Source organism: Notamacropus eugenii, chromosome 2 (assembly GCF_028372415.1).
Source record: "Notamacropus eugenii isolate mMacEug1 chromosome 2, mMacEug1.pri_v2, whole genome shotgun sequence".
Taxonomy (NCBI): Eukaryota; Metazoa; Chordata; class Mammalia; order Diprotodontia; family Macropodidae; genus Notamacropus; species Notamacropus eugenii.
The window spans coordinates 198,455,477-198,476,115 of NC_092873.1; the positions used below are offsets into that span (position 1 = coordinate 198,455,477).

General features: G+C 37.2%; 1 protein-coding gene across 2 annotated transcripts in view; it reads right to left on the reverse strand.

Moving 5' to 3' along the window:
* Positions 1-20,639, reverse strand: part of GPRC6A (G protein-coupled receptor class C group 6 member A) — a 31,560-nt gene that overhangs the window by 9,707 nt on the left and 1,214 nt on the right. The window contains exons 2-4 of one of the 2 annotated variants that reach the window (XM_072643137.1): positions 16,566-16,821; positions 13,598-14,425; positions 3,762-3,974 (exon numbers count right to left, since the gene is read on the reverse strand). In XM_072643137.1, the coding sequence (XP_072499238.1) occupies positions 3,762-3,974; positions 13,598-14,425; positions 16,566-16,821 (1,297 nt within the window). Of the gene's footprint in view, positions 1-3,761; positions 3,975-13,597; positions 14,426-16,565; positions 16,867-20,639 lie in introns of both variants that reach the window. The other variant, XM_072643136.1, reaches the window with a different exon arrangement.

Here is a 20,639-nt window from a genome sequence, read left to right on the forward strand (position 1 = left end):
ATCTAGTGTCTTACATATTTTAAACTTTCTGTGTCTATTTGTATCATTGTTAGCTTTCTTTCCTTAATAGTATTTTATTTTTTCCAATTACATGTAAAGATAGTTTTCAACTGTTAACTTCTTTAAAAAGCCTTAAGTGTGCAGAGAAATAAGGGCAGCTAGATGGTGCAGCGGATATAGTGGCAGGCCTGGAGTCAGGAAAATCTAAGTTCAGTTTTGGCCTCAGATATTTACTAAGCTATGTGACCCTGAAGTCATTTAACTCTGTTTGCCTCAGTTTCTTCATCTGTAAAATGAGCTGGAGAAAGAAATGGCAAACCCCTTCAGTATTTTCTCCAAGAAAACCCCAAAAGGCATCACAGACATGACTGAAAAATAGCTAAAACAAATGGAGAAAAATAGGCAGTAGAAGTGTAATGCAGGCCTGACTCATTCCCTATTCCTACTCACAGTGCGGTGCAGTGGAAGGAATACCAAATATGGATTCCTTCCTTTGGTGCAAATTATCTCTATGACCTTTGACAAGTTAGTTAACTTTGGCTTTGGTTTCAGCATCTGTAAAATGAGACAGTTGGACTAGGTGGTCTCTGAGACCTATTTGGTTCCTACAAGTTATTTTCTAGTATATGGTACCCTCTAGAGCGGGGATTCTTAAGGGTCTGTGGATAGATTTCAGAGGGTACAGGAACTTGGATTGGGGAAAAAATTCCACCTTTATTTTCATTAATATCTAACTGAAATTTGGCATTTCATTAAACAATTTAAAAACAGTGTTCTGAGAAGGGGTCCATGATATACAAAAAAGGCTAAAACCCCTTATGCTAGAGACATTTTTTGTGGGGTACAGGGACAGGGGAATGTTCTGAAGAATGAGTCTGCATAAATCTGGAGAGTCTTTGAAAATGGACAAGATTAAAGTGGTGAAAGTATTCCACTCCAGTGGAATAAGTTGGAGTTACTTTAAAAATTACATTCCCAACCCTGAAGATATAAACAACATTTAAATATGCACATTGGGTACTCGGGTTTTGGAGTTTGAAGATGTGGGTTCATGTCCCAGTTCCGACACAGGTTAGCTCAACTCCTACAGTTTCAAGATGTTTAAGTTCTCTAAGTGTTTAAAATCAAGTCTTCCTTATGTTAATCTATAAATCTTCATGATACTTGTTGCAATTTCAGCATACTCATTTTAACTTGAAAATAGTGTCTAGAGGTTAAATACAACTTTTTCAAGGCTGTCTAGAGATTGCTGAGATCACAACACTGCAAGCACAAATTCAAGTCTGAATCTGTTGCCTGACCACCCATCTGTTTATATGTGAAGAGGAAAGTGACCGACTATAGGAGAAATGTGCCTAGACTTTGGATGACTTCATAGTTAAATGCCTTTGTGATGACTGATAATTTCTTTTGTTCTTTGAACACATTTATGATAAACTCTGGATTATCTATGTGTGGGTTATCTGATTTGAGGATTATCCAAGAGGAATTTTTTTAATCTAAATTGCCATCCAGGTGTTGCATGCTCAGGAAACAAATTAATTTTTCTATTAACTGGAGCAAAAAATCATTGAGAAAATAAATCTAGCCCTCTTCTAACTCTTATCTTTGTGTTTAGTTTAGTCAGCTTATATTGGTGGTATTTGGATTGTTTATTGCTTTGAAGGATCATTTTGGCAAATTGACAGGAATTTTGACTTCCCAACTAGTGGGTGAAAATTGAGTGCTGATCATGGTGAGAGCCTGTTCTAATGCCTCATAATAGTGTGGAGATGACATTAGGTCCTTGAAGGCTATTCTAGCAGAGCATAAACTCTGACAGATTATATCACATTGGAGAAGCTTTGAGTATGTCTCCAGCAACAGACGATGTTTATTTTCCAAGGGCGAGCCTAGCTAAGCAAGAGTGTCTTATTTCCTTTAGGCTGGCTACTTGGTGTTAAATTCTTTGGTCATGACAAACCCATGGAACAAAAATTCACAGATCTTGCCTCATCCCTGTTCATCATTTGAAGATATCTTTAGGAGGGTAGAGAATGGCAGAAAATGGTTAGAGTAGGGAGAGAAGATACTGCCATACTCTTTCCTCAAAGTAGCTACCACCTCTAACTAGACACCTCCTTCCAATGGGGCTGCTCAAGGCACAATCCCCCCATTCCAGCATAGCCAACGAGTCACAGTTCACTCCTGCCTCTTACCCATCCAGTGAATTTAAGATTTCAGGAGAATTAAAGACAGATTATTTTCTAGAAAAGGTTGGAGAATCCTGCTATATACACAGTAAGAAAAGGGGTCAAAGAATGCTTACAAAGACATGATTCATTTATCTAGTGGTAAGCTATGTACTATGGATTGCTGCTATGATTATCAGAAAACCATAATAAAGAGAAGTCACTTGAAGTATATAGGCTGTTTAATAGAATCTTAAAACTTTTGAGTTAGGAGGGTCCTCAGACCATCTAATCCAACTCATATGTTAATAAGAAGATTTAGTGTTTAAATAATGTCATGAGACAGAAAAAAAGTGCTTTATAATTCTTTATAAAAGGTTGGGAAGTTAAGTGATTTACCCAGGGTCACATAACAAAGTGTCTGAGACTGAATTTGGACTCAAGATTTTGTGACTCCAGGTCCAGAGCTCACTTTACCCATCTAGCTGCATCAGTCATCTTAATAACAACATACCTGAGTAGTCATCTGTTCATTCCTTGAAGACCCCTGGGGGTAGCCTGTTCTACTTGGTAATAACTAATAGTTAAGAATTTTTTTCTTTGATCAAATCTAAATATGCCTCTGCAATTTGAGCTGAATACAACAAATGTTTGGTGAATGAATGAATCAAATATTTCTTCAGTGGCAGCTCTTAACCCTCTTCTGAAATGCAAGTTTTGACAAGAAAAATACAATGTCAATATTATGGTTTATTTATTTATTTATTTTAACATGACATAGTGGTAAGAGTGCTGGATTTGGAGCTAGGTAGACCTGGCTTTAAATCCTTGCCTGTGGGCAAATCATTTAATCTCTCTATGCCTCAGTTTTCACGTATTTAAAAGGGGGATAATGATACTTGTAGAACATATATCTCAGAGTTGCTATTAGGACTGGACTGAGATGATTGGTGATTGGTAAGTATATCACATAGCCAACCATATTTAGTTAGCCTTTATTTAGCCAAAACCATGCATCACCGCAGGCAACTTCTTTTCATCTGTCTGACTTTGCATTGGGAGTATCCCTCCCACTCCATCCTCTTCGCTTTCCAGCCCTGGAACTGTATTCAAAATCAATACTGCTATTGTTACAGGGAAGGGATGTTAATAGTTTTACTCATCATCCAGATAACTTCCCAAAGCAAAAAATCCCTTCCTGGCCAATCTCTCCCTCTCCCAACTATATGTGTTTTTTCCTCTATTAGAATGTAAGCTTCTTGAGAGAAGGGGTTATCTTTGGTATTTATATCCCCATCACTTAGCATGGTGTTTGCCACATAAGACTATGCTTAAAAAGTGCTTTTCCTTTTATTCATTTACAGAGGTAAATCACTTTGTAAACCTAGAAGAGTAATATCAATTTCAGTTATTGTTATCATTACTATTGTTCTTTAAAGAAAATACTATCTATTTCTGTTGCATTTTCATAATGGGAATGAATATTAAATAAGGAATGTTGTTTAAAACCCTAATGTTATTTAAAACTCAGTCTTATTAGACATGAATCCAATCTAATGAGTGCTATGGTGCAAGGTAGCATTACAATACCTTTAGATTCCTGAATTCCTTTTCAGTTCCTCTGTCTTTAAAAATGAAAACATCTTTTTCTAGATTGTATTCTGCCATGTTGATAATGGTCATGTGTCCATTGACTTCCTTCCAAAGCAGAACATCATATCCAGTGTTAATGTTGCCTTGTGAATCAAATTGAAATTCACTCTCTCCATCAGTAAATGTCACATTCTTAAGTGCTTCAAGTAACTATGCAAAAAAAAAACAACCCAAAAACAAAACAGAAAGTAATTTAATATATACATTATTTCAATGTGATACCAGGAATTTTTAATGAGTATAACATGAAATAAGGAAAGGCATGCTAGATTCTGCAGATGAAGAAAATTAAGTCCAGAAAGCTGAAGAAACTTGCGTAGGGTCACATATAATTAGGAGTAGAGCTAGGAATGGAACGCAGGATCTCCTGATTCTCTCATATTGTGTCTTTGCTATTGGACTCACTCAAAACAAAGTCAAGTGCAAGTCATATCATCATTTCTCTGATGTCACAATCTTCTCTGAAAATAAAGGACGAACACACAACAGTACACAATAGATATACTACCTACGACTTGACTTCGTCTTACCACTGGACTTTGATGGTTCTGGAGAAGAGTGAGACTGATGACTTTATGCAGCTCTGCCTCACTTAAATCCAATTCACTTGAAATTCAAGACATCATCCTCATGACGTCATTGGTCCTTTTTGAGAACAAAGGACAAACATCACAGGGTGGTGGTCATGAGAGAAGCAGTTTGTTAACCTTAAAGCACTAGATAGTTGTGAATTATCATTTTAAATATATAAATTACAGTATATTGATGTGCTTTCTACAGTTACATTGGTGTAAAAATACCAATTCCTCCTCTATACCTCCCATATCTGCCAAAAAGTTTTTACATTGTAAGAGAGAAAACAAATTCTAGTTTCCTAGTCAATATCTAACTTATTTTGTTAAAAAAGCCTTTTATTTAATCCTATGTAAAGGATTATATTATATAATTTTGAGATCAAAATCTTGCTCTTCTGAAATAAAACATATGAGGGAGGGATAAATTGTGAGCAGCATGATTGAATGTGACTATTTTGAGTAAATCCCTATCTGTGGTACCATTGATTATAATATAGTTTTACTTCCAAATATTTTAATACGTAGTGCCTCCAAGCCCATCATCCTGATTGCATCTCTCAATATAGCAGCAAGCTACTGAGCTGCTGAGATAAGGGCTCATGAACAGAAGCATAGACCGGGGACTTTTGCCAATGATCTCAGCTAAGAGTGTGGCAAATTGGGGGTCTTTGCTCTCTGTCCATTCTGAGCTGTTTCCTCCCTGGGTGGATTTGTGACATTATTAGTACCAATCAAGAGGAACAATAGATCCGATGTGATTTGCAGAGGTATAACTACTGAATAGAGGATCCCCAGGTGCCAAATTTAGAGAGCACTGGTAGTGCTTGTATTCCTTCAGCAGGGTAGAAACAATGGCACTTCGCATCTAGTTTGGAAGAAAAAAATGTTAAACTAGGAAAATATCAGATGAAAAGGTTGGGGTGAGATCTTCCTCAATACCATTTTGCTTCATCCCCTCACCCACTCCAATAGAGGGCATAGTTTGTGGGATGTTCTCTACATAAAAAGTTTCTATTTGCATTTCTGGTGAGCCCTCAGAAATAGGGGACAAAATCTTATTCAAACAAATAAAAAAAGAGACAAAAGGAAAAGAATAATTTATACTGTGCCTTCCAAACCTCCTAAATCTGTCCAGCATTTTTCTCCCTTTTTTAATTCTTTTTTTCCTTTTTGGAGTCAATCAAGATTAAATGACTTGCCCAGGGTCATACTATCTGAAGCCAGATTTGAATTCAGGTCCTCCTGACTCCAGAACTGGTGCTCTATCCACTGCATCACCCAACTGCACCTCTTTTTTCTTCCTAAACAATAAATAGATACAAGGTCCACTGACTTGATTCTTTACTAGTCATATTGTTTTCCACTCTAGTGTTTGAACTGTAATTGTTTCTTGTTTTTCCTGAATTTAATTAGGTTTCAAGGGGTAAAGATTTGATTATTGTGTGTCTTATAAGTAATGATAACATTTGTGTAATATAAATAAACTAGAACAATTATGTGCTTATTTTATTCCATGGGAAAAAATATCAAGGTGCATAAAACATATTACTCATTGATTATAATGCAGTATTATTTATGATAAATCCTGATAATTAATGTTCCAGATATTATAGGTAGTTATTTTCCCCTATGTTTATGCTACCATATTTTAACATTTGGACGATGTATTTCAAAACCATAAGCCTTATACAGATAAGAAGATCTGGAATGTGCATTTCTGGAGCTATATGATTTAATGTAGTATGTTGAACCTTTGTTCCCAACATATTGCTTTTCTCTGAGTGAGAAGACTTAGAAATACTCCAATAAATAGTGTTGTTTATTTTACTTTTTCTTTCCAACATTAATAATCATTTCCTAAAAGAAACAGGTATTTTATTGCAGGGGCTGATTGAATCACTAGATCCAAACAGTTGTAATAATAGATCAGTGTTAACCTGGAGGGAGGTGTCCAGTAAAATGCCTTGGGTATTTTGCCCTGAATTTTGTAAATTCAACATGTTTATCAGTGACAGATAAAGAAATATGTTATACCCAAGTGGGTGCTACAGTGTAGCACCTCATACTTTTTTTTTAACCTGGATTTGAAGATAAAAACTTATTCTCTGGATTGGTTTACTCCAATTTTCTCTCTCAATGGCAGGTTTGTGTTCCCCAGAGAAGGAACATTCAAATTTTCTTAGGGTCAGAATTAATGGCGAGTATGTTTCCCTTACATATCACTTTATCTCTTGAGCCCCCACTGATGCATTTCTACTTCCACATACTCACAATGAAGACGTTTTTAGATTTCAAACATAACAATTTATATTTCAATAAGACAAATGAGATAATTATAAAATCACAGGCACTCGTATATTAATCAACGGCATGAGTAATAAAACACATCACAATATGTGCATAAGTCTGGGCCACACTCTCCTATTAATACACTCAGTATCTGTGGGAGAAAGTGGGTACACACTTACAGGAACCCATCAGGGAAGCCTATGACAGAGGAAAGCCCATGTGCTCACAACTGAGAACTTCAGATTTTGATATCATTGGTCCATTTAGGAGCATCTGCGCCACTTGGAATCACTTCTCAGATTGTCTGTCTGTGGGTCCTCGTCACTCTCTCTCTTTTATATTTGGACCTGATACAGTATTTACAAAACTCTTTCAACTTATAGTTACCTTTAAGAATGTGTTGAAAAAGTATTACCTCTTAATTTTGATAGCAGTTACCCTTAAGTCAAAGAACTACTCATCAGGCTGGCTATTTGTGGGCTAAACAAACCTGCCCAAGCAGGATTCTGAATTGTCCAGTTTGAACAGCAATCATGGCAAACAACTCTAGATGACTCTCTGCATAAGACAAACAAGCCTAACCAGCTTTTCATTCACCAGGATTCTGTATCATCCACTTATATTGTCGGCATCAGCAAAAGGGACTGAAAAACCTTTCATTTTTCTGCTTTTTGTTTTCAAACCAGATGGGGGCAGCAAATAACCACATTTGTCTGAGATGCTTTTTTTTTTTTTTTTTTTTTTTTTACTTCACCTTAAGTGGCAGTGAAATGCAATATCTGGAACTGAAATTCTTGTCCAATGAGGTTGTGTTTCTCTCCACCAAAGAAGAATCATATAGGTGAAGTCTTCTATCTACTGACTTCCTGATGTGACTGCTTAATGAAAATCTTAGAGCTGCTTTTGAATCCCTGCTAGTTCTTCAATATTCATTTTCATAATTCTTCCCTCTTCAGTCTCAGTCTCCTATCTCTGATCTTTATCAGTGGCTTAAATCAGAAAGCCCTGGTCCTCAAAGGCTCACCTTTTGCTTAAATGGTAACAACTCACAAAATTCTCCTAAGAAATCAACAATCGGTTAAAGATTCAGACATTATATGGTCTCTTTCTCTGTACTGTATAAGTACTGAATTGGGAAGGCCTAGCTAGATAATAGTACAAAACACAAAAAAATCTCAAAACAAATCCAGTGATTTTAATGGACTACAAATTCTTTACATTCTCAAAGATTTCATGGAAGCTCTTCCGTGGAGCTAGTTTTCATGTCTATCAGCATGACTCTCAGATTTCCATATTCAGTCATCTGATTCCTGAGCTCTAGCTCCATATCTCCAATTGCTGGATATCTTTACCTAAACTTGCAGGTATCTCAAACTCAACACATGCCAAGCAGAATTCATTTTTCTTTCTCCTTAAACCCACCTGTCTTCATGAACTAGTGGATTATACTGTCCAAGGAGTTTCATTGGTAAATATACTGGAGTGGTTTGCCGTTTCCTTCTCCAATGGATTAAGACAAACAGAGGTGCTCCTCATACAAGAAACTCTTTTTCTCATTTCCATTCCTTTCATTCTCTGTCCCCCAGGTCTGGAATATACTCCCTCTTACTTCTGTCTCTTAGAATCCCTAGTCTCCTTCATGACTCAGCTCAAACTCTACCTTCTGCATAAGTTCTTACCTTATTCTCTCACCTGTTAAGGCCCTCCTCTGGGGAAAAAAATCAACCTGTATCAGTTTGATACATAGTTTTACACACCCATATGTGTACACCTTATCTCTTCTGACATTGTAAGTTCCTTGTTGTCAAGGATTGCTTTATTTTTGTCTTTGTAACTCCATCACTTAGCATAATGACTGGAACATAGTAGATGCTTATTAAATACTTGTTGCTTACTGAACTGATTATCTATTTCTCTGTTCTAAAAATATTTCCAACAATGAAACTTAAGGCTACATTAGGCCTTTTGGTTTCCATTTCACAATATTCATTCATGTTCAGGTTTAGACCACTAAAATCCCTTAGTCTTTTTTCACATAAGCTGCTATTTGGCCCTCTGTCCCCCATGAGTTCTTTCACTAAAGTGTAGGGTTTTCCGTTTATCCTTAGAATTTCATTTTGTTAGATTTGGTATACTGTTTAAGTCTCTCAAGATCTTTTTGGATCATGATTCCATCATCCAGAATATTAATTATTCTTCCTTTGTGTCATCTCCACATTTGACAAAGTTTTATTTGGTTCATTGATAAACTATTGAAAAAGATAGGGTCAAAAACTAGGTCCCATAGTGTGTCCCTAGATGAGATCACCTTCTGGAATGACATTAATCCACTAATTAATCTTTGTGTCTATTTGTTCAGCTAGTTTGAAATTCACCTAGATTGGCTCAAATCTCTCCATCTTGTCCATCAGTGTATTGTGAGCTCACCTATCTGTGATGGACTTCATTCTCAAATGCTTTGTTAAGTGCTCCTCTCATACTTCTTGGCTTTTTTTTTTTCTTTTTTTCAGGTCACTTTGTTATGCTGCCAGGAATCTTAAGAGATTCATTTGAGTTAATGAATCATTAGCATCCTGATTTATTCAACAAATATTTGTTAAAGATTTAATGTGCTAGTGTTAGAGGCAATAAAGGGTAAATAAGCCTTTCTTGTCCTCAAGGAATTTATAATTTAATAGGAGAGCTATAGCTTAATATCCCTTAGAATATGACAAGCACATGAGCACGAACAAAATACATATACCACTGAGAGGATGCAGAAATGTATTTGTCATTGATACCTTAGTGTAAAAGGACAGGTTATTTTGTGCTACTTTCCTCTTCAGTTTTGTATGTTGTTCTTTAACACACTGGTTTAACACAATTGTATTGAACTAGGAAAATCCAGGACTACATTTTGACTGAAATTGAGGGATTGTGAATCGTGGTGACGAAATCAGATCATTAACAGCTGACACCATTGGCCTCCAAAGTTAGATACCCCCAAATAGGCTGCTTCAAAGCATTCATCTTTTTACATGTTCATATACATACCTACATACAATAATGGACACACAGGTACATATGAACTTACATATATACCTTGATGTTACCATCAGAGAGAAAAGCTGGATCCACCTGAAAGCAATAGATAGCCAGCATTTGTACTGCGCTTTACATATATGATCTTATTTGATGTATACCTAACCACCCTGTGAAGTATGGGTTATTATTATCTCCATTTTACAGATAAGGAAACCAAGGCTGAAAGAGGTTAAATGATTTGCCCAGGGTTGTACAGCTAGTATCTGAGGTGACATTTGAACTTAGGTCTTTCTACCTGCAAGTCTATCGCACTATGCCACCTGGCTCTATCTGTTGTGTGCTGCAGTTGAACTCTACACACATTACAAGTACCAAAGAATAAATGAAGGAACAGGTAAAGGTACAAGTCAAAACCATTTGGGCCCTATTATTGTATTATAGGAAGTTGTTTCTCAAGTTATTTTCCCACTGTAGGCCCAATTCCTCAAGAATGTTGACAATACAATACTTCAAATAATTATCCTCTATGTGTAATTTTATATACATACAACCATGTGCCACAGAACATTAGCATGCCCAAAATTTCTCCAGGTATGCCATTCAACTCATCACCACACCTGAACATCTCCGTAATTCTCAACCTTCACCCCAGGTGCAATTTGCTTCCTCAACTTCCTTGATTCACAATCACAAATCAGCAGATTTGGCTCCTCTGCTGGCAATCCTGACAAAGAAGAGGATTCTCAAGGCTTCAGAAGGCCAGAATTCTGGGAATCCTTTGTTGCCAATTCAGATGTTTAGTGTACCTAGATGCCTCATAGCAAAGAATGTGGTGCCATTAGCAAAAACAAAACAAAAACTAAAACAAGTTGAGAATTGCTAGTGTGCAATCTAAAAATGGCCCTGGCTTCTAGCCTTAGTAATTCCTTAGTATTTTTAACTTCATTCTCCTAAAGGCCTTATATTTGTAAGGTGAGAATAAGGAATTCAAGCAAGTTAATTCAAGCCATTATTGTTATTTTTCAAATTCCTTTGACTCTTCCATATCCTGATTTATGTACGTTGCTGCTCTAGGATGCTCTGTTTGGGATTTTGAAAAATGAATTTAAATGCTAAAGCAAAAGTGAAGAGAAGGAAAATGGATGACTGAACTCTCCATGTTGAGGTCAAAAGAGGTTAAAATCTTTTTATTTTCATTTTTGAAGTTTTATTATTGCTTAGTACTTCTTTTTCCCTAAAAGGGGACACGAGTTTCAAAGAAAGCCAGAGATTGTTCCAGGACAGGGAGGGTAGGAGGAGCAGTATTTTCAGGCACAAGGGACAGTTAGTGTCCATAGAAGACTATGTATTCTCCAGAGAAAGGAGATGAAACAGAGGTGGTGTAAGGAACAGCAAATAGTTGAATGGTGGGGAATAATGTGCAGGGATAGAAAGCTAGGAAGGGCGATGTCTGTGAAAAGTTTTGAATGTCAAACTGAGGAATTTATATTAGATATCAGAGCTAATAGGTATTCATTGGCATTTATAATGTTTAGGGGTTTGGGGGGAGGGAAGCAGAAAGGGGAGGAAGATGATTAGACCTGAGCTTTTGTTATGAGAATAAAATGCAATAATGCATGTTGAGTGTTTTACAAATCTTAAAAGCACTGTATAAATGGGAGCTGTTTTTATTCCAAATGTTGGAATATATAGCACTTGGCACATAGTGCTTAATAGATGCTTGTTGACTTGACTTACCAAGCTGGAAAGGTTTCAAGTATGGACTGATGGTGAACTAAGTATGGAAGGGCTTAGAGAAAGTTGGACAACAGACAATGAATTGTTTGGCCACAGCAACTCATGAAGACTGTCTGCCACAGCACAGACGGCATGTGATCTGTGCTGGTGGAAAAAAAGAGTATCTTTGCTGATATATTTTAGATCTTTTGAAGTATTCATGTAAGTTCTATCCCAAGACATACAAATGAATCTAAACACATATTGCTGGAAATGTTGGGGAAAATATATGTTCTTTTTCAAAGACACAAGTTGCATTCTCATTCACATGCACATATTTGAAAAAAAATCAGTGAGAATTTCAGGATCCAAATTAAATTTTAATTTTAATTCCTCCCAGTTTGATAGGCTTTCAAAAGAGAAAGTAAAGAAAAATAGATTGCTTATATAGCTTGTGGCTTATTTACTCTTTTGAGAGATGTAGGAGATGGAGCACTGAACTTGAGAAGCCCTGTGTTCCAATCCTGCCTTGACATTTACTAACAGCTGTGTGACCATAGGAAAATCATTCAGTCCCTCTGAATCTCATGCAATTACACTCGTGATTTGTTGTAAGAGTCGCTAGTAGGTCCTCACAATCTTGTGAGGGAGGCTCATGACTCAAAAACTGAGTAAAAGAGGAGATAAATAGTTTGCTTGCTAAAACTTAGCCAGCAGACAAGGGATAAAGCTCAACTGGAGAGTTCAGAATGAAGTTTTTGCAATAAGTAGACAGATTGACAATGTGATTGAAATCATGGATCATCCATTGGTTCTAGAAGCAACATAATCTTTTTAATGGGAAGAATACTGGAAGGTCTTGGAATCAAATGGCCTGGGGTCTAGTTTTGGATAGGTAACTTTCTGGATCTATCACTTAGTTTCTCATTCAATCCCATCATTGCCCTATTTGAAGAAAAACTACCATAAACATGGTGACCATTTTAGAAATGACTCAACTATATTTTTCTTTAAAAAAAATCAGTGATAGCCCCCTAAAGAAGCAGTAGCACAGTAGACAGAGAGTTGGCCTCAAAGCCAAAAAGACCTAGGATTAAGTTCTGTTACTGACATGCATTGTCTGGGTGACCCTGGGCAAGCCAATCTCAATGCTACAAGGAGGTCTTAAGTTGTAGAAAAGACATCTACTTCTTTTGGTAGAGGGAGCTTCCTCCCCTTGGATTTCCCAATACCTATGGAAATGTAGGTCTAGTCCCTGTCCCTATTCATGTGTCTTTCCTAATGCGTACAGAAAAAGCAAAACTATGAGATGATTTTAGGTTATTCAACTATGCAAATATTGTGTTTGTGTTTGTCCTTTGTTCTCAAAGAGGACCATGACATCAAGATGATGATATGACTTGCAGTTGACTTTGATCTGAGTGAATGAAGGCTCTGCAAGGTCACCAGCCTCACTTCTCCTCCAGAGCCATCTGAGTCCAGGGGCCAGATGTTCATCAGGATGACTGCAGATGACCCAGGGTACAATGGGAGACCCTGCCCATTTTAGGCTAAGATTTTATCACATTCTCAGTGTGATATGCTTCTTTAATTAGTTACTTAAGGGATGACCCCTTCAATAATAATATTGACTATGCTTCTTTAAGTAGTTACTTAAGGGATGACCCCTTCAATAATAATAAAAAATCAAACTGGGAGGGGAAGACCCTCAAGGTTCCTGGGTAAAAGAGAAACAGTAACTATTTCGTATTTGCATTCACTCTGTGCTAGGAGGGCAGAGACCTGTTGTACAGTCTATGAACTCCAGAGTGAATTGGATTTAAAGCTTGATCTTTGAGCAAGATATCTAGCCAGTAAGCCCAAAGGAAAAAAGGTAGCTTTTGGCCATCGAAGTGTACCTTCCTCTGGGCAGAGTACCCCAGGCGAGGAGGGAAGAGGAGAGGAGAGAAGAGGGGAGGTGAAGGGAGTGGTGGGGAGGTGAGGAGAGGAGTGGAGAGGGGAGAGGAGATGAGAGAAGAGAGGCGAGAAGGATTTCATGCAAATATACCTCTTTCTCTGAACGGGAAAGGGAGAAAAGTACTAGACAAACACAGGCTATAATGAAATAAGGAAGGAAAACAGAAGCAAGGATAATTGTGGAGTATTGAATTGGACGTACAGTTACAGTACCTCCCAGGGTTGAAATGCATCTGGCTTCTGGCAATTTCGGTCTCTGCATTGATCCCGAATAGCATAGGCAAGAGCAGATATGGCAAGCTGAACGCTGTGGACATGACCTGGCTCAGCACTGTTTAACAGGAAGCCATTTCTCAGGGAGAAATTGCTTTCTGCCATCCTGTAGTCCCAGTTCCCCTGAGAATAGTTGGCAATACAATAATTCAAATCACTGTCGTTAACATGTGAACAGGATGACAAGAGCATGATATACTCATTTAGGAGCTTGTTTTTTTCATTAGGCAAGAGATGTAGATTTTGGAGGAAGTCTTGAAAAGAGGACATATTTCCACCTTTAAAGGCAAACCCCACCACCTTGCCAATGCGTTTGACATTTGGAATGGTGCTTATCTTGACAGCTGCTGACCAGGTATCACTGGCGATCCAGACTTTATTTATATTCTTCTCAATGGCTTTATTAAAGAGATTGAACACATGGAATTGCCTCAGAAATACTACAATGACATTGACATGCCTTTCCTCTATGATTTTTTCAAGTGTCTGATTGATCCTGACCTCAATGGTACTATCAGAGAGGAAAGCTGGGAGGATCTCTCTGAATGCAATGCACAGGTTGTTTGCTGAGGCCTGCATTCCAAATCTGCCAAGTGCCAAGCGTCCATAGTCATCGTCAGTGGCAATGATGCCAATCCAGTTCCACCCAGACTTCTGGATCAAGTGTGCCATGGCCTTGGTTTGGTAGAAGTCACTGGGCACGGTTCGGAAGGAAGAAGGAAAGCGTACCTTATCACTTAGGATCTCTGCTGTGGAGGCATAGCTCACCTAAAAGTGAATCAAACAATTCCATTATGGTGATGAATGGTGAGTTCCAGGTGGCTGTTAAATGATCGGAAGTCATGCTAATTCTTCCTCACTTTAATTTTTCTCATCTACTCCATCAAGGTCCCTTTTGCTAAATCCAACCCTCATTGACTTCTCCTTCTGAATTCCTACTACAGCTATAGTCTACAAACCATACCATTCAGCATCCGATTACCTAATGTCACTTCTTTTTTTCTTTAAAAATCTATTTTTTCCATGTGACAAAATTATATATTCTCAAACATTGTATCCAATTAGATTGTAAGCTCCTTGAGGGAAGTGGCTTTGTCATTTACTTTTTAAAAATATCCCTGGTAGTACCTACTAGTGTGTTAAGCAAATGGAAAGACCTTGGCCTAACGGGCCCAAGGTCTCCTGGTGCATCCTGGGTCATCTCCAGTCATCCTGAGGAATATCAGGTCGCTGGATTCAGATGGCTCTGGAGGACAAGTGAGGCTGGTGATCTGCACAGCCCTCCCTCACTCAAAACAAAGGCAAGTTCAAGTCATGTCATCATTTCTCTGATGGCGTGGTCTTCTTCAGCAACGAAGGATGAATGCAATGTATACAGTAAATACTTGCTTATTTTCTGATTCTCTCCACCTATAGTGTCAAATACTTTTGCTTATATACGTATAATATATACAAAATACTATTCTTGCTTTAAAATCTGATTATTTCATTTTATGAAGATATTTTTGCTTCAGTTATCCCAATGAGTGTGTATGTGTGTGTGTATGTGTGTGTTTGTGTGTGTATGTGTGTGTATGTGTGTGTGTGTGTGTGTGCATGTGTGTGTGTTTAGGGAACTTAATTTGATGAAATGTAGCAAAAGTCAATGTGTATTTTTTGGTGCCTGCTTTTTTTTTTTTTTTTTGACAAAGATGATTTTCTTGAGTGGAAACACAGAGAAAACTTTCATGTAGCCTCCACATACATACTTAAGCAGAGTATGGTTACATTTTAATATAACTTTTTCTTTATATTAGTCTTTTAATTAAGCAATTAACATAAAGCAAACAGCATGTAGGTCAATTCATGATAATATATCATATGCTTGAACTTCATGTTAGACATCCTTCATGACAATGATGAATACCTCTGATGAGCATATCTCTTTCTATTTTGTATATCACTTGATATTGTTAACTAGAGAACCATCGAACAAAAAAAATCCTTGTTATATCTCTCAGAGAATTTTGTATGATCTTAAAACAAGGGTGGGAGAAATCATGTTGGAGGTAAAGCTTTGCAGCTGTAGCAAGTATTTGATCTTTATCAAACGAAGAGACATGAAAAACAAGGGCAAAACAAGGTTGAAGGAAAACTTATTTGCTAAAAACTTTACTGAGGAGGACGGTGGAAAACTATGAGCTGTATCACTTTATAATGAGCTCAGAAGGAAAAAAAGTGAAGGAGAAAACAAGTTTACAGAAAACTTGGCATGACACCTAATTATGGCAAGTGATCATTTATGACCAATTATGACCATGACCATTTAAAGATTAACTCCAAGAACAGATGAACAATGTAATAGATCTTTCCGCATTTTCCATGTATCATGTATTTTAAATTCATGATTTCTAGAGTCCTAGATTTAAGTTTCAAAATCCTATAATCTTCAAGCTTCATGCTATTTGGCACTCCTGAGAGTAAGAGAAATCCTTTGCCATGCGCAGTTTTCATAGAGTAGAAGAGAATTTTAACATTAGAAGAGATCACCTAATCTATCGCTGTCATTTTGCAGATGAAGAATTTGAGACTGAAAAACCATGAAATAACTTGATTAAGGCCACATAGCTAGTAAGAAGCCCGGTCAGACTTGGAAACAAAGTCTTCCAAATTTATACCACATTTTGCAAAGGCAACACCAATACCTTTCTAAACTCGTAGCATTTTCATTAACTAAAAAATTACACACTGGTTAGTTCATTTCCCCCTGTGATCCTCTTGCCTGGGGAAGATCTATATTTTGCATGTTCAAAAGTAACTTATAAATGCATGAAAAAGCACTTATTAAGTGCTTATTGTGTACAAAGCATTATGTTAACCATTGTAGATACAAATAGAAAAGCAAGACAGATGTCAAGAGAAGAAGTACCTGTGGAATGAGCTGTAAATTCAACATCCTGGAAACGGCCATGGTTATTTCTGAGTAGCTGGCTCCTATTACAGCTTTAACTCTTGGTGTGTGGTTGGAATAGTTACACTGAAACTCCACGTCTTGGGTACAGTTGAATTGAGCGAGGAACCTCAGCGTGGCTGCTATTGCCATTGTGACTTCAGTGCAAGTGTCATAGATCTCATAGCCCAGTTTAACTCCAGGTAACAGTGAGGAATTGTTGATTGCCTCAATGCTGTGTATCATGGCAAGAGTTTGAAGAAACATTGAGATTTCAAAGCTGCCAGAAAATGAGTATTTTTTAAAAATAGTACATCATACATCGATAAGCTCTAATGATGCCTCATTTCTCTGAGATCTTTGGGGAATGAAATGCTCTACATAAGTAAATTGTCCAGATAACTGAAGCCTATTTCTTCAAACTTTGCCCATTTGAGCTTGTGTGTGTGTGTGTGTGTGTGTGTGTGTGTATGTATGTGTGTGTGTAAATATTTCTCTGGTGCACAGTCTGACGTTTGAAGTAGAGAATTACAAATATAACTTTGGCTTGATGACTTTGAGTTGTCGTTATGACTATCTGCTTTTTAATGTTTCTGTCTCCTCATCATAGACACCCCTCTGTTTTAGGGAAAATGGAATAGTGGATTATCAGATCCAAAACTATTTGCTGTCCTTTCTCATAGCTGTCACTGTGCCTGCCCCTCAATCCCTACTCCCCTCTAGTTTGCTACTTCTAATCTTCCTTCAACTAGCAAAATAGCTAATCAAGCTCATTTGGAATTTTATAATAATAATAATTTTAATAATAATCAATTAGATCAAGGAAGCGAGAACCTACATCCTCTTGTATTAAGTAGAGTTTTGATGATTGGGATAGCCATGTGCAGGACTCAGAAGTCAATTTCTACTTGTTTTATTATTTCTAACTAGGATGAGGGAATTGTGGAGGTTGCTGGCCATCTGTAAGAGTAAGTGGGATCTTACCATACCATATGGTTATTCTGAAGTTTGCTTTTTCATTCGCTAGCATTGCTTATGCTAAGAAAATGTAGTCTGTCATCATTTTTTGGTACATCTGGACTTGAGGCATGATGATAAACCACCATTAACTGTTCACTTCAAAACAATTTACAATGGGCAGGGGGGGAAGGTATATTACATTTGGTCTATCAATTAAGTCCCATAAGAACTTTCGGTATTTTTCTGAAGACATAGTCCCTCATTCTGAGAGTTTCTAAGAGAGTTCAAAATTAAATATGTAGAGTTTAAAATTCAGAAAATTTTATAACACACACATACACATATTTATACATATAAATATATAAAATATATGCAATCTTCATATACACTGATATTACAGGATGAAATATTTTATCGTTATCTTGATTAAAAGTTTCAAGTATTTTCCCTTTTGGAGTCAGACATTTTGGCAAAATGTCAACTCCTTTCTCCCTCACTGACTTAAATATGTCTTCAAATTTTGGCTATTCTTTGGGCACCAAGAAGGCACTTTGGGGAGCTGAGTTAATTCTCTGTGATCTATAGCTGTATAGGAGAGAGTTAAGGTAGTCTACAGAGTATCTAATTTCTACTAGGAGACACACCTATGTTTTAAGGGAATCTGACTTAGTGAGCTATCAGATCAAAAACTAGAGGGATTTATAAGATATAATACTGCCTGTTATTTAAAAAAATCCCCAAGATTTACTTTTTATTTGGTAATTTTGTTTTGATGAAGAGAGAAAAAGGTGGGAGAGAGAAATATAGACTCATACAATCTTAGGGTTTATCTGATTCAACCTTGATTTAGGAAGCTACTCTGTAATATTTCCAGCAGTTAAAAATGTCATGATGTGGCAGATGTGTCACATAGCTATAGCTTGAATACTTCTAAGTGACAGGACAATTACTGTAATTTTCCATTCAATTTTAAAATAATCCTAATAGTTGAAGAAGTTCTTTCATATATTGAGTTAAAAATTGAACTGCTTCCCTGAAATTTTTCTTTTTCTGTGCTTGATCTGCCCTTCCTTCCCAAAACCCCACAAAAACCCTTTTTTGGATAGAAGACATTTCAAATATTTGAAGACAGTTATTCATGTTGGAGGTAATCCTTGGCCTAAGTGATTCTTCAGGTCCCTTCCTATTGTAAGATTCTATACTATCCCTAATTCTTCTTTTTTCATGGTTAAACATCACAAGATTGTCAATGTTCTTTAAATGTGGAAACCAGAGCTGAATACAATACACTTGATGTAGTCATACTAGTTTGGAATACAGTAGAACTATCACCTTTAGACACTATGCTATTATTAGATTTCATTAGATTTTTTTAGTTATCTACATTATAATCCTAAAACATTGTTGTTTCCAAGCATTTAAAACTAATAGTCCTTTTCTAACATAAACCATTATGCCAGATTTTCCATCTCATATGTATTTAGTTGATTTTTTAGACTTTGTCTTAGTTCCCATGGCATTCTGTCTTATTAGAATCAATTCCTTATTCATGATCTTGCCAGTTCTGTGACCCAGTTATTTGATGACCTTGCTTTTTATTTCTTTATACAGTCCACTGATATTAAAAAAATGTTGAGCTGAGTAGGACCAAGGACAGAGCTCTGTTGTTGGAAATCTCTCTCCAGGTTGATGCATTCACTTAACTAGCTTTTATTTAATACTTAACATATATGTAAAGTGCTGTGCCAGGCTCTGGGGATACAAAAACAAAACAGCCTCTACAATCAAGGAACTTATATTTTATGTATTCTATTCTATTCCTTGGTGGTGGGGTGGGATTAGAATATGGATATATAGATCTAGATATAGATAGATCAGGGTTGGGGAACCTGTGACCTGCAAGCCACATGTGACCCTCGAGGTCCTCAAGAGCAGTTCTTCTACCAAATCCAGGAGTTTGGTCAAAGGGCTGCATTTGAGGACCTAGAGGGTCACATGAGGCCTCCAAGCTGCAGGTTCCCCACCCCCAAGATAGATACTACAAAATCTCTGTAAAGTGAATGTATTGTAATTTGGAAGCTGATTAAAGGGTACAGGAAAGGAAGACTATGGCACCTGAGATGACCCTTGAAGGAAGCTGATTACAAGGGACCAGGATGAGAAAAAAAACATTCTAGGCTAGGGGATAACCTGTCTATAAAGGTGGGAGATGGAATGTCATGTATGCAAAGTGGCAAACAATCCAATTTAGCGGGAATCAAGGATGCGCAATGGGAAGTCACATGAAATCAATTTGGAAAGATAGGTTAAAGTTAGATTATGAAGAGTTTTAAATGTTCACCAGGTAATTTGCATTTTATCCTCAGGTCATTATGATGTCACTAAAATTTCATGAGCTTGAGAGTGATTATGATCACATTTATACTTTTAGGAAGGTTATTTTGACAGTTACATGGAAGGTGAATTGGAGGGTGGAGAAGCTGAAAGCTGGCAGTTCAATTATGAGACTTTTGTCCAGAAGAGAGGTGATTAAAGCCTGAATTAGAGTGGTGGCTGAATCACTGGAGAGAAGGGAAAGATGAGAGAGAGAGAGAGAGAGATAGATAGATAGATAGATAGATAGATAGAGAGAGAGACAGAGACAGAGACAGAGACAGACAGAAACAGAGAGAGAGAAACAGAGAGAGACAGAGACAGAGAGAGACAGAGACACAGAGAGACAGAGAGACAGAGAGAGGGAGGGAGGGAGGGAGGGAGGAGAGAGAGACAGAGAGAGATAGACAGACACAGAGAGAGAGAGATTGTGAAAAGAGAGTAAGCAGAACTTGGCAACTGATTGGATATGGAGCTGTGGTAGAGAAAGGGAAGAATCAAGGATGACTTCAAACTTCTTTTCAATTGCCTTTACTGGCTTCTTGTTCTTTTGCCATCCTTCTCTCCTTTCCCTTTTCTCTCTGTACATACATTCACACTAGGTGACCTCATGCAGTCTCATTGCTTTAACCACCACAACTATGTAGAAGATCTCAGCCCCCAACATTTCTTCTGGGACCAGGCCCACAACACCCATCACCCATGGGATTTCTCCAGCTG